General features: G+C 43.7%; 1 protein-coding gene across 6 annotated transcripts in view; it reads right to left on the minus strand.

Moving 5' to 3' along the window:
* nid2a (nidogen 2a (osteonidogen)) overlaps nt 1-13,361 on the minus strand; it is a 113,210-nt gene that overhangs the window by 60,611 nt on the left and 39,238 nt on the right. For all 6 annotated transcript variants that reach the window (XM_036962901.1, XM_036962900.1, XM_021584308.2 and 3 more), the window contains exons 7-8: nt 12,678-12,878; nt 7,525-7,752 (exon numbers count right to left, since the gene is read on the minus strand). In XM_036962901.1, the coding sequence (XP_036818796.1) occupies nt 7,525-7,752; nt 12,678-12,878 (429 nt within the window). The remainder of the gene's footprint in view (nt 1-7,524; nt 7,753-12,677; nt 12,879-13,361) is intronic.

Genomic DNA, 13,361 nt, shown 5'->3' on the forward strand with positions numbered 1-13,361 from the left:
TATCCACCAGATTTTCCTCCCTCATTATGCCATCTATTTTGTGAAGTGCGCCAGACCCTCCTACAGCAAAGCACCCCCACAACATGATGCTGCCACCCCCGTGCTTCACTGTTGGGATGGTGTTCTTCGGCTTGCAGGCCTCCCGCTTTTTCCTCCAAACATAACGATGGTCATTATGGCCAAACAGTTCTATTTTTGTTTCATCAGACCAGAGGACATTTCGCCTAAAAGTCTGATCTTTGTCCCCATGTGCAGTTGCAAACCAGTCTGGCTTGTTTATGACGGTTTTGGAGCAGTGGCTTCTTCCTTGCTGAGCGGCCTTTCAGGTTATGTCGATATAGGACTCGTTTAACTGTGGATATAGATACTTTTGTACCTGTTTCCTCCAGGATCTTTATAAGGTCCTTTGCTGTTGTTCAGGGATTGATTTGCACTTTTCGACCAAAGTACGTTCATCTCTAGGAGACAGAATGCGTCTCCTTCCTGAGAGGTATGATTGCTGCGTGGTCCCAAAGTGTTTATACTTGCGTATTATTGTTTGTATGCACCATTCTCTGGAAAGCCTAGACAATGTTGTATCTGAAAAGCCCAGGAGGGCGGCCGTTTCTGAGATACTGGATCCGGTGTGCCTGGCACCGATGATCATACCGCGTTAAAAAGTTGCATTCTAATGTTCAATCGAACAGTAACTGAATGCCTCGATGCCTGTCCGCCTGCTTTATATAGCAAGCCATGTGACTCACTGTCTGTAGGAGCAATCAATTTTCATGGACATGGTGGTGTACCTAATAAACTGACCGGTGAGTGTATATATCATATGTGAAGATTGAAATCTGAAGTTGTGTCTTTAATCTATCCAATGGTGAATGACAAGTAGACTCGATTCTCTGGAAACCAGACAGAAACAAAAGCATTCCTGGCCTAATTGTACAACCTCATGTACAATTATCCATGTAAGACAAGACACATTCACACACAGCCATGGACCACATGGCAGAGAAGGCAAATAAATACCAGACTACCACAGAGAGAGAGAGAGAGAGAGAGAGAGAGAGAGAGAGAGAGAGAGAGAGAGAGAGAGAGAGAGAGAGAGAGAGAGAGAGAGAGAGAGAGAGAGAGAGAGAGAGAGAGAGAGAGAGAGAGAGAGAGAGAGAGAGAGAGAGAGAGAGAGAGAGAGAGAGAGAGAGAGAGAGAGAGAGAGAGAGAGAGAGAGAGAGAGAGAGAGAGAGAGAGAGAGAGAGAGAGAGAGAGAGAGAGAGAGAGAGAGAGACTGAGTGAGAGAGACAAATACTAAGTGAGAGAGACAGACAAACACAGAGAGAGAGAGAGAGAGAGACAAACACAGAGAGAGAGAGAGAGACAAAGAAACACAGAGAGAAAGAGAGGGACCGAGATAAAGAGAGATAGAGAGGGAGAAAGAGAGCTGGGTGAGAGAGAGACAGGTAGAAAGAGCTGGATGAGTGCAGGCCAGGGTCCCCCCCCCCAAAAAAATTAGAGACAGAGACAGAGACAAACACTGAGAGAAAGAGAGAGAGGGACTGAGTGAAAGATCAGGATAAACCAAAATTACAACACAGTCAAAACAAAACTATATTGCTTATTGAGAAACACAAGCACAAAGCAACATGCAGTGCTATCTGGCCCTAAATCGACAGTACACTGTGGCCAAATATTTGACCATGGTTACTGATCAAAACCTTGACAAAGTACAGGCTCAGTGAGCACAGCCTTGCCATTGAGAAGGGTAGACACAGGAAAACCTGGCTCCCTGTAGAGGAAAGGCTGTGCAACCACTGCACCACAGCAGAACCTGAGACGGAGCTGCATTTCCTGACAAAATGTAAAAAAATATATAAAACATTTAGAGAGTGTAATTTCCCCAAATTTGAAACGCTTATTCAAGGTTTCAAAGATCTCTCTGATGAGAGTAGGCTACCCGTCCTGTTGGGGGAGGACGCAGAGAGCTGTGGGTTGGCAGCGCACAACATTGCTGCCTGCCATAAGTTGAGGGAGTGTCTGACAAACCAATCAACCTGCACATGTACTACTGTATGCTTATTGTTGTTGTTGGATGTATGGTTATTTTGACACTTGGTTATTGTTGTTACTGTTGTCCCGTTGACAATTTTGATTCTCATTTTTATTTTATATTGTAAATTTCCAAAATAAGCTTTGGCAATATGTACATTGTTACATCATGCCAATAAAGCAAATTTAATTGAATTGAAAGAGAGAGCTGGTATGAGTAACCGGATGAGCGCAGGCCAGGGTTCCCCCCCAAAAAGAGAGAGAGACTGAGTGAGAGAGACAGAGACAAACACTGAGAGAAAGAGAGAGAGGGACTGAGAGAGATGGATGAGTAACCGGATGAGTGCAGGCCAGGGTTTCCCCAAAACCACAGATGACTCAGAACACAGAAAAATCGAGTTGGAAATAGGAATGTGTATGGGAAGAATTTTGAAATGTCCAAATCGTATAGCCAAATAACCATAGTCTTTACATGACTAAACCCACCATTATTGGATGCGACTGTAAGAAATATGGAGGATTGACATGGTATGATGATGCAGTGTATGTCTACTGTGTTATGGTTGGAGTATGATGGTGTAAAGGAGATGATGGTTCAGTGAACCACACTCGCATGATGAGTTACCCGAGTTAAGGCTTAAGCTCAGCGGGCTAACGCAATGATATGGTGAGCAAAAGGCCCGGGAGACCCAGTCAGTCACAATGGTTCCACATCAAACCGATGAGTGGTGAGTGTTCTAGCATAAAATGGCTTCTGAGCAACAGTATGGGGTGATGTGTACAATGTACTTTTACTGTAGCTGCATTGGCTAACTGTGCCGATACTGGAGGCAAAGGATTTTAACACAGCTGGTGCTCCGCCATAGAGGGCGACCTTGAGGGTCAAAGCACTTGACCTGGCTCGCATGACACGCTTAAAATGGCAGTAAAACACAACAAAAGACACCCCTCACTCTCTTCTCAGTGTTTACGAGCAGGGGGGTCCCTTACACAAGCTTCCTAAAGACAAGCTAGGGGGGTTAACTACACTCGTTCTCTCTGATCTTCTGTTTTAAATAGGGGGCCCCAGTATTTAATACTGCAGGCAAGCTAAAGTCTGCGCCCCTTCATCGGGGATTGGTCGACAGTAGGGATTCTTCAATAAAGTCTTTGTTGTCATTCGAGAGATGACTAGCTTTCCTATTTTTTCAATGAGAAATACTGCATCAACCATCGTAGTTAGATGTAACATTGCGCGTCTAAGATCTCCTCAGCAAAAATGTCGAAATGAATGACAAACTCATTCGGTTTGGCTAACCCTTACAAAAAAAGATTGCAGTAAAAGTGGAGCAACTGCAGTCGACTGTGGTTTTGTGGATGCAGTAATTGTAGAATAACTGCAGTGTACAAAATGACTACAGACCAGGGTTCATTCCCGGGCTGTGCCACAACCGACCGTGGCTGGGAGTCCCATAGGAAGGCGCTCACTTGGCCCCGCGTCGTCAAGGTTAGGGGAGGGTCTGGCCAGGGGGACTTTACTTGGCTCATCGCGCTCTGGTGACTCCTTGTGGTGGGCCAGGTGCCCGCGGGCTGACCCCGGTTGCCAGTTGAAATGTGATTCCTCCGACACACTGGTGCAACTGGCTTCCGGGTTAAGCATGCCGGGTGTTAAGGAACGCAGTTAGGTGGGTCATGTTTCGGAGGACGCATGACTCCACCTCTCCCAAGCACGTTGAGAAGTTGCAGTGATGAGACAAGATCGAAATCGGGGAGAAAAAGGTTCAAGGGTCAAATTCAACAAAAAATATATATACAAAAAAAGTACTTATTTTGGACACAGTATTTGCAGTGTACTGCAGTTATACTGCACTCTGACTGCAATATTTTTTCGTAAGGGATGCGCCAGCCGAACAGAAGCACACTGATGCCTTTATTCCTCTCTCCTTCTCCTTAGTCCTCTTCACTTGCTCTTCTTCCCTCTTTCCGTGCCCCTCATTCTGCCGCTCTCGCTCTCTCTCCTCAATTCTGAGACTCTTCCTTCCTTCCCACCCTCTCTCTTTCCCTCCCTCCTTCCACAGTCACATTAAAGGCCCAGTTGTCACAACTTCCGCCGAAGTTGGTCCCTCTCCTTGTTCGGGCGGCGTTCGGCGGCACCGGCTTTCTAGTCACCACCGATCCATGTTTCATTTTCGTTTAGTTTTGTCTTCATTATACACACCTGGTTTCCATTCCATAATTAATGTTCCTTATTTAACCCTCTGGCTTCCCTTTCTGTTTTGTGCGTGATTGTCATTGTCATGTGGGTTCATTCTTTGTGCTCTGGATTTTGTGTTTTTCCTTGTTCAAACATTGCCTATATTATTGAGTAAATTCCAAACCTCTCTGCCAATAACAGCTTCCCCACTCATTCCACTCCCGGTTAGTCCTAGCAAAATTCTTGCCTGAAATGTCTTTGTTTCTTTTAGACCATTTTAACTGAAAACAATCAACGTAAGGTACATAAAGGTCTAACACAGCCATTTTTATCTCAATATTAGATCATTTCAGTGTAACAATCAAATATCCTACTGTGATTGTTTTCAATTGTTTGTGTGAGTGCGTGCATTTGTGTGACACAAAAAAAAAAAACGAAATGTAAGAACGGGCAAAGGAATTGGGAGGGGAGGAGGAAGGACAATGGCTGCATTTTACTTCAACAATTTCTGGATGATTTGAAGAGCACCATGGGCCCTGGCCAAAAGTAGAGCACTATATAAGGGTATAGGATGCCATTTGGGACTACAGTCCATCGCAGCCATGACAGTCAGTTCATCCCAATCCCCAATCATGACTCACTCAGCCAGAGTAATTACATGTATTTTACCCAAGAACTCCCAGACAGCACCAGCTGGACCCCCACACCCAGCTGGTTTGGCCCCCATGTCCCCCAGGCCCAACCCCCCCCCCCCCTCTCCTCTCTCCTTCCCTGTGATCGGAGCTCTCTCCTGGGGCATCGGAAACATGGTATCGCTCCCGGGTCTCTGCTCTGGTTCCCATGACATCACTCCTCAGCTATTCCTCACGAATCCCCCCCCCCCCTTCCTGTAAATCTGTCATTGGAAGGGATATTATTTCCCAGAGAGCAGCAGAGATTAACAATAACCCCCCTTCCTCTAGCACTGACATCCCCCTCCGCATGACAGCTCATCGCAATACAGCTTTCCACTGATGGGGTTGAGATAAATACTAGTGTGTATGTGTATGTGTGTGTATGTGTGTGTGTGTGCGTGGTGTAAGTGTGTGCATGTCCGTGCATCTGTGTGCGAGTGCATCTCCCTCTTCCTCCGTCGGCCGCACTGGAGGCCTGTCCTGTCAAAACATTTCAGACAAAGAAGACGAACGGCTTTTCAAAAGAGGGCAGCATTACAGCGAAACAAGACTCTTTCACAGACGCAGGTGCTGCCGCAGCAAACCTCCTCCCCTCGGATTTCCTTATATCTTTCATACAAATGGACTGCGTCAGTCTCAAGTGTGTGGGAAGGGAGGATGAGGAATAATAGGATGAGGAGGATGGTGAGGTGAAAGGGGTACAGGTTGTCCTTGAGGAACATATGAGGCCACGGCCTCAGATGGGACCTCAGCGGAGGCGCACGCTAACCTCGCACTCTCTATGAGGGGGGATGGGAGAAAGATGCAAGGAGACATATCCCAGACTCACCCTGTCTCCAAAGAGGGTCCCAGACTTCACCGGTGTGAATGAGTGATGTAAAGGGAGGGAGGGGGGGTGAGCTGTGTGTGTTTTCCTCAGTGTGTATGAGTAACCTCATCTCTGGAACTTGAAAGCACTGTAACTGGGTTGACGTCGCAACAAGCTCATTCCTGTTACAACCGTGACCAAAACTTGACCAAAACGGGTACCATAAAGACATACATCTTTACTGACTCTAGCCTTACCGCTGCGGAGACCTAGCGTAAGCATGTAGCTATTTTATGGGGGAAGAAATCAAGTGAGAAATCATGTGTGATACACATGTCTAGATGGGTTTTAGTGCTTGGATTTATCGCACATAGGGGAGTGATTTCCTAACCGATTTGTTTTTTACACTGACAATGAGTCTGGCTCTGTACACGCTGGGCTGTATTAAAGGCATGCAGCCATGTCTGCCAAAGCCATAGTAGTCTGCATCACAAATCTGACCTTACTCCCTACGTAATGCACCACTTTTGACCAGTAGTGTAAAGTACTTAAAATATTTTTTACTTAAGTCATTTTTGGTGGTATCTGTACTTTACTTTACTATTTATATTTTTGACCACTTTTACGTCACTACATTCCTGAAGAAAATAATGTACCACTTTACTCCATACATTTTCCCTGACACCCAAAAGTACAACTTACATTTTGAATGGCTAGCAGGACAGGAAAATGGTCAAATTATCAAAATAACACTTATCAAAATAACATCCCTGGTCATCCCTATTGCCTCTGATCAGGTGGACTCACTAAACACAAATACTTCATTTGTAAATTATGTCCGAGTGTTGGAGTGAGCCCCTGGCTATCTGTAAATAAAAAAACAAGAAAATTGTGCTGTCAGGTTTGCTAAATATGAGAAATGTGCATGTACTTTTGATATTTAAGTATATTTAAAACCAAATACTTGTAGACTTTTACTGAAGTAGTATTTTACTGGGTGACTTTCACTTTTACTTGAGTCATTTTCTATTAAGGTATCTTTACTTTTACTACAGTATGACATTTGGGTACTTTTTTTGGACTTTTTTTGACCTATGGGCCCTGGTGGAAAGTAGTGAACTTTATAGGAAATAAAGTGCCATTTGCGACACAAACCTATATATGCTTCACTGAATTATGGATCGTTGTCTAGTTTCTACTGGCTGTCGGAAACCTGAGGCAGGTGGCTTTCCTTTCTTTACAGTATCTGAACAGCAGCGACAGGTGGGCTGAGATCTATCTTGAGCTCATGGGATGTGGGAAATGAAAAAGTGAGATGGAGGGAGTGGGATAAGGAGTGAGAAAGAGAGAGAGCAACTCACGCCGGCACAGATTTCCAGTGAGAGGAGAGAAAGAGGGGGATTACTCAGTGTCATCTGTCAACGTGTTAATAAAGGAGCTATCCCAAAAATGAGGGGAAGGAGGGAAGGAGGGAGGGGCACTAGAGGCTGAGGGGGAGTACTGTACATACTCAGCAGTGATTCAACAGCATGTACTGGACTTCTATGGCTAATGTTAGCGAAGACATCACCCAAAAAAATACATGTTCACAGTTGACATATGCCCACACTCAACTGACTCTACTTAATTTAATACTAGTTTAATAACAGGTTTATAATTACTATTGTATGCCAAAATTACCCGGAAACTTTACCTTTCTAATTGTCATCTTTCACAAACGTCTGCACAACCAAACAAAACACATACCCAGCCCCATACCTTTTCCCATCACACAACCTCACAGACAACACTAACAACAAGAAAAATGGACACAAACTTCCGAACTTTAAACTTGAACTGACCTCCGACTGGGCTTATCTTGTTGGTGATGGCGTATCTCAAGATGTTCTCGTCCTTGACGTACATGACAAAGACACGCTCCGTGGTCAGCTGCAGCGTCTCAGGCCCCGCTCTGGGCCCGTAGCGGCAGTCGTGGTACGTGATGTTCTGATGCAGCTGAAAGGTGAATGTTTCCGAGCCGCGCTCCGCCGACACCACTGTGAACTCCCGCACCGACGTGGACCTCACCACTGAGAGTGGGGAGAGGAGAAGAGACTACATTACCCACTATGCACCAGTAGAAGCCTGTAGAAATACTACATTACCTACGATGTACGAGTTTAAATAGTCTGTTGACAGAGTACATTATCAACAATATATCATATGTAAATTGTCTGTTGTTGACGTTTCCGTGCTGTAAAAAAGCTTTTAAGTCATTTATAGGGTCATGGCATATGAAACAATTTACAGTGCCTTGCGAAAGTATTCGGCCCCCTTGAACTTTGCGACCTTTTGCCACATTTCAAGCTTCAAACAAAGATATAAAACTGTATTTTTTTGTCAAGAATGAACAACAAGTGGGACACAATCATGAAGTGGAACGACATTTATTGGATATTTCAAACTTTTTTAACAAATCAAAAACTGAAAAATTGGGCGTGCAAAATTATTCAGCCCCCTTAAGTTAATACTTTGTAGCGCCACCTTTTGCTGCGATTACAGCTGTAAGTCGCTTGGGGTATGTCTCTATCAGTTTTGCACATCGAGAGACTGACATTTTTTCCCATTCCTCCTTGCAAAACAGCTCGAGCTCAGTGAGGTTGGATGGAGAGCATTTGTGAACAGTAGTTTTCAGTTCTTTCCACAGATTCTCGATTGGATTCAGGTCTGGACTTTGACTTGGCCATTCTAACACCTGGATATGTTTATTTTTGAACCATTCCATTGCAGATTTTGCTTTATGTTTTGGATCATTGTCTTGTTGGAAGACAAATCTCCGTCCCAGTCTCAGGTCTTTTGCAGACTCCATCAGGTTTTCTTCCAGAATGGTCCTGTATTTGGCTCCATCCATCTTCCCATCAATTTTAACCATCTTCCCTGTCCCTGCTGAAGAAAAGCAGGCCCAAACCATGATGCTGCCACCACCATGTTTGACAGTGGGGATGGTGTGTTCAGCTGTGTTGCTTTTACGCCAAACATAACGTTTTGCATTGTTGCCAAAAAGTTCAATTTTGGTTTCATCTGACCAGAGCACCTTCTTCCACATGTTTGGTGTGTCTCCCAGGTGGCTTGTGGCAAACTTTAACCGACACTTTTTATGGATATCTTTAAGAAATGGCTTTCTTCTTGCCACTCTTCCATAAAGGCCAGATTTGTGCAATATACGACTGATTGTTGTCCTATGGACAGAGTCTCCCACCTCAGCTGTAGATCTCTGCAGTTCATCCAGAGTGATCATGGGCCTCTTGGCTGCATCTCTGATCAGTCTTCTCCTTGTATGAGCTGAAAGTTTAGAGGGACGGCCAGGTCTTGGTAGATTTGCAGTGGTCTGATACTCCTTCCATTTCAATATTATCGCTTGCACAGTGCTCCTTGGGATGTTTAAAGCTTGGGAAATATTTTTGTATCCAAATCCGGCTTTAAACTTCTTCACAACAGTATCTCAGACCTGCCTGGTGTGTTCCTTGTTCTTCATGATGCTCTCTGCGCTTTTGACGGACCTCAGACTATCACAGTGCAGGTGCATTTATACGGAGACTTGATTACACACAGGTGGATTGTATTTATCATCATTAGTCATTTAGGTCAACATTGGATCATTCAGAGATCCTCACTGAACTTCTGGAGAGAGTTTGCTGCACTGAAAGTAAAGGGGCTGAATAATTTTGCACGCCCAATTTCTCAGTTTTTGATTTGTTAAAAAAGTTTGAAATATCCAATAAATGTCGTTCCACTTCATGATTGTGTCCCACTTGTTGTTGATTCTTCACAAAAGTTTTATATCTTTATTTTTGAAGCCTGAAATGTGGCAAAAGGTCGCAAAGTTCAAGGGGGCCGAATACTTTCGCAAGGCACTGTAGCATGGGTGTTACTGGGTGTCATTAATGCTCTTTACATTTTTTTTTACAAGCACCATTTGTCATAGTTTTATAACTGATCATAGGCACATTCTAAAAACACCACAGTCCAAATAGTATTTATTTTCTTTCAAATACTTTCAAGCACTCGATTGAACTTGCCTGGCGCAATGGAACCAATGGAATAGTCCCAAAAGTGCAATGCCCACCCGTCTAGCACTCTAGGCAGGCGCAATCAAACGCACAAAATATTCTAAAGAAAACAAGCACCATTTTGACTCAGGTCTGTGCGGATCTCCCACTGGTCACAGACATCAGTACAGTACTTTTTTATTATTAATATTTGGTTGAGTTGGCAACTAATGTGAATTCAAAATGACCATGTCATTGGATTTAGGTTCAAAGTTGGGTGACAAAAATACGAAATTCCCAATTCCCATTTTGCAAATCCAATCAGCTTCCCACGTTGATTCAACGTCATCACGTAAAATTGTTTTGTTGAAATGACGTGGAAATAATGTTGATGCAACCTGTTTTTTCCCAGTAGGCTGTTTCTAGAATGCTTATGATCTGTTACAGTTGAAGTCAGAAGTTTACATACACTTAGGTTGGAGTCATTTCAACCACTCCACAAATGTCATGTTAACAAACTATAGTTTTGGCAAGTCAGTTAGGACATCTTCTTTGTGCATGACACAAGTAATTTTTTCAACAATTGTTAACAGACAGATTATTTCACTTTCACTGTATCACAATTACAGTGGGTCAGAAGTGTACATACACTAAGTTGACTGTGCCTTTAAAAACAGCTTGGAAAATTCCCTAAAATGACTTCATGGCTTTAGAAGCTTCTGATAGGCTAATTGACATCATTTGAGTCAATTGGAGGTGTACGCATTACCTGGATGCTCCCTACCTTGGGAGCAATGTCCAAACACCTGAAGGTACCACGTTCATCTGTACAAACAATAGTAGGCAAGTATAAACACCATCGGACAACGCAGCCGTCATATCGCTCAGGAAGAAGACGCGTTCTGTCTCCTAGAGATGAACGTACTTTGGTGCGAAACGTGCAAATCAATCCCAGAACAACAGCTAAGGACCTTGTGAAGATGCTGGAGGAAACAGGTACAGAAGTATCTTAATCCACAGTAAAAACGAGTCCTATATCGACAGAACCTGAAAGGCCGCTCGGCAAGGAAGAAGCCACTGTTCCAAAACCGCCATAAAAAAGCCAGACTATGGTTTGCAACTGCACATGGGGACAAAAATCGTACTTTTTTGAGAAATGTAATCTGGTCTGATGAAACAAAAATAGGACTGTTTGGCCATAATGACCATCGTTATGTTTGGAGGAAAAAGGGGGAGGCTTGCAAGCTGAAGAACACCATCCCAAAAGTGAACCACGGGGGTGGCAGCATCATGTTGTTTGGGTGCTTTGGTGCACTTCACAAAATAGATGGCATCATGAGGAGGACAATTTGGTGGATATATTGAAGCAACATCTCAAGACATCAGTCAGGAAGTTAAAGCTTCGTCGCAAATGGGTCTTCCAAATGGACAATGACCCCAAGCATACTTGCAAAGTTGTGGCAAACTGGCTTAAGGACAACAAAATCAAGGTGTTGGGAGTGGCCATCACAAAGCCCTGACCTCAATCCTATAGAAAAGTTATGGGCAGAACTGAAAAAGCATGTGAGAGCAAGGAGGCCTACAAACCTGACTCAGCTCTGTCAGAAGGAATGGGCCAAAATTCACCCAACTTATTGTGGGAAGCTTGTGGAAGGCTACCCGAAACGTTTGACCCAAGTTAAACAATTTAAAGGCAATGCTACCAAATACTAATTGAGTGTATGTTAACTTCTGACCCACTGGGAATGTGATGAAATAAATAAAAGCTGAAATAAATCATTCTCTCTAATATTATTCTGACATTTCATATTCTTAAAATAAAGTGGTGATCCTAACTGACCTAAGACAGGGAATTTTGACTAGGATTAAATGTCAGGAATTGTGAAAAACTGAGTTTAAATGTATTTGGCTAAGGTTTATGTAAACTTCAAACTTCAACTATATGTACTACGGTTTGGTCTGGAGCAGTGCACCTTGAAATAAATGTTTTACCAAGACCAGAAAACCCCCTTCTTTTTGATGACCCTAACTAACGACCCTGGTCTATAATCAGCCCTGGCAGGATGAATGGCTCTGCTAATTGAACACTTCCTCATCCAGTGGGCCTTTCAGATGAAACACAGTTTATGTTCTGGGGAGCACGTAAAAAAATCTGTCCCTGGCTTCCTCTAAAAGGAAGTGGAGGCAGTGAAGTCTCAGAGGTTGGTTCTTTTTATAGTCCCAACCGTCCACTAGCGACTAGCCCCCCTCCGATCCTTATCTCCAAGCAACGAGAGATAGCTGAGACACTCAGGAAGGGGAGAGAGAGGCTAGTGGCGCCTTTGTTGCATCATGACATTAGATCAGATGGGGACCAGATAAATGGTAGTGTAGGTTATGGAAAAAATATTTAGTTTGGCTTATCAAGTTAGGATTAATTTGCGAGGAGATATAAGAGACACACCTGCTTTCCCACTGTCTAAGTACTACCAACAACTTTTTCTTTTGAAATAGAGTCAGTGGAGTACAGGAAGAGAGGAAGTCATGACTCGGGCTAGGGAGAACCTCCTGAAACTACCACCTAATACTCAAAGGTTTTCCTGATCAGGTTCCATAGTCGGTAAAACCACTGGGCTCCAGTTATGCTATGCTCCAATGTCTATACTAGCTTACCACTTATAATGTATGTATGCCCAAAAGGTGAACTTCATTCTAGGTGGTATGCTAGTATGCTAGTGTGATATTGGAACAGAGACATGGAAGGCCCAGAACGCCTGTGAGGTAAGGTGGGGTGGAGGTGGACAACTAAAATTTCAATTTGGTTAATTCAGGAAGCAAACTGAAATTCCAATACCAATTGAAATTTTCCACACAGAAAAGCAATGATAATTCAAATTTGAGTTAATTCCTGAATTGAAAGAATGTAAATGTAATTTACACTTCCCAACCCTGGTGGGCAGTGATTGGCTACTTATTGGCTAGCGCACCTGAAGGGTAGTACTGATAGGTCTCCTTGTAGGGCTCCATCTGCACGGTGGCGCCGGGGGCAATGAAGGGCACGTCGCCGTGGAGACGGGTGTCAACACTGAGGTGGTTCTCGCTGTCCAATCCTTGGGCCGTCTGGACGATGCTCAGCCGCTGGTTGCCGGGGTAAAAGGTAACCTCGGCGTGGCGTGTGAACTCAGCACCTGTGGGACAGGACGTGACATCATAAGGAAGTGATATCGCTATATAAGCGACAGGAAGAGATGTCATAATGAATACATGGCAATGAGATTTGGGTGGTTTGAACCTGATATTTTCGTATTACAACTAGAACAATTGAGTAAGGTCTTTGCTATTTGGCCTTCATTGAGATAATGATTTATACATGTTTTAACTTAGGTGAACTTAGCACATATGAGAATAATATCCATTATATTTGACTTTCGTGAAAACTCTCACACAAGCCTGCTTGCTCTTCGCGAAGATCCTACACATCTTCCACAAGCCTCTTCTTCTTCTGTGATATAATGACGATCCGCAAACAAACATTAAAGGTGCATGACCCCACCTACTGTGCTCGAGTGTGTGGTCAATCACGGTTTACAACATTAGCTCCACATTTCTAAATCCTCCTACCTAACTCAGTACTTCTGAGAAAATAAAAAAGAGTCCTACTAACTTCTAAT

This window comes from Oncorhynchus mykiss, chromosome 25 (assembly GCF_013265735.2).
Source record: "Oncorhynchus mykiss isolate Arlee chromosome 25, USDA_OmykA_1.1, whole genome shotgun sequence".
Taxonomy (NCBI): Eukaryota; Metazoa; Chordata; class Actinopteri; order Salmoniformes; family Salmonidae; genus Oncorhynchus; species Oncorhynchus mykiss.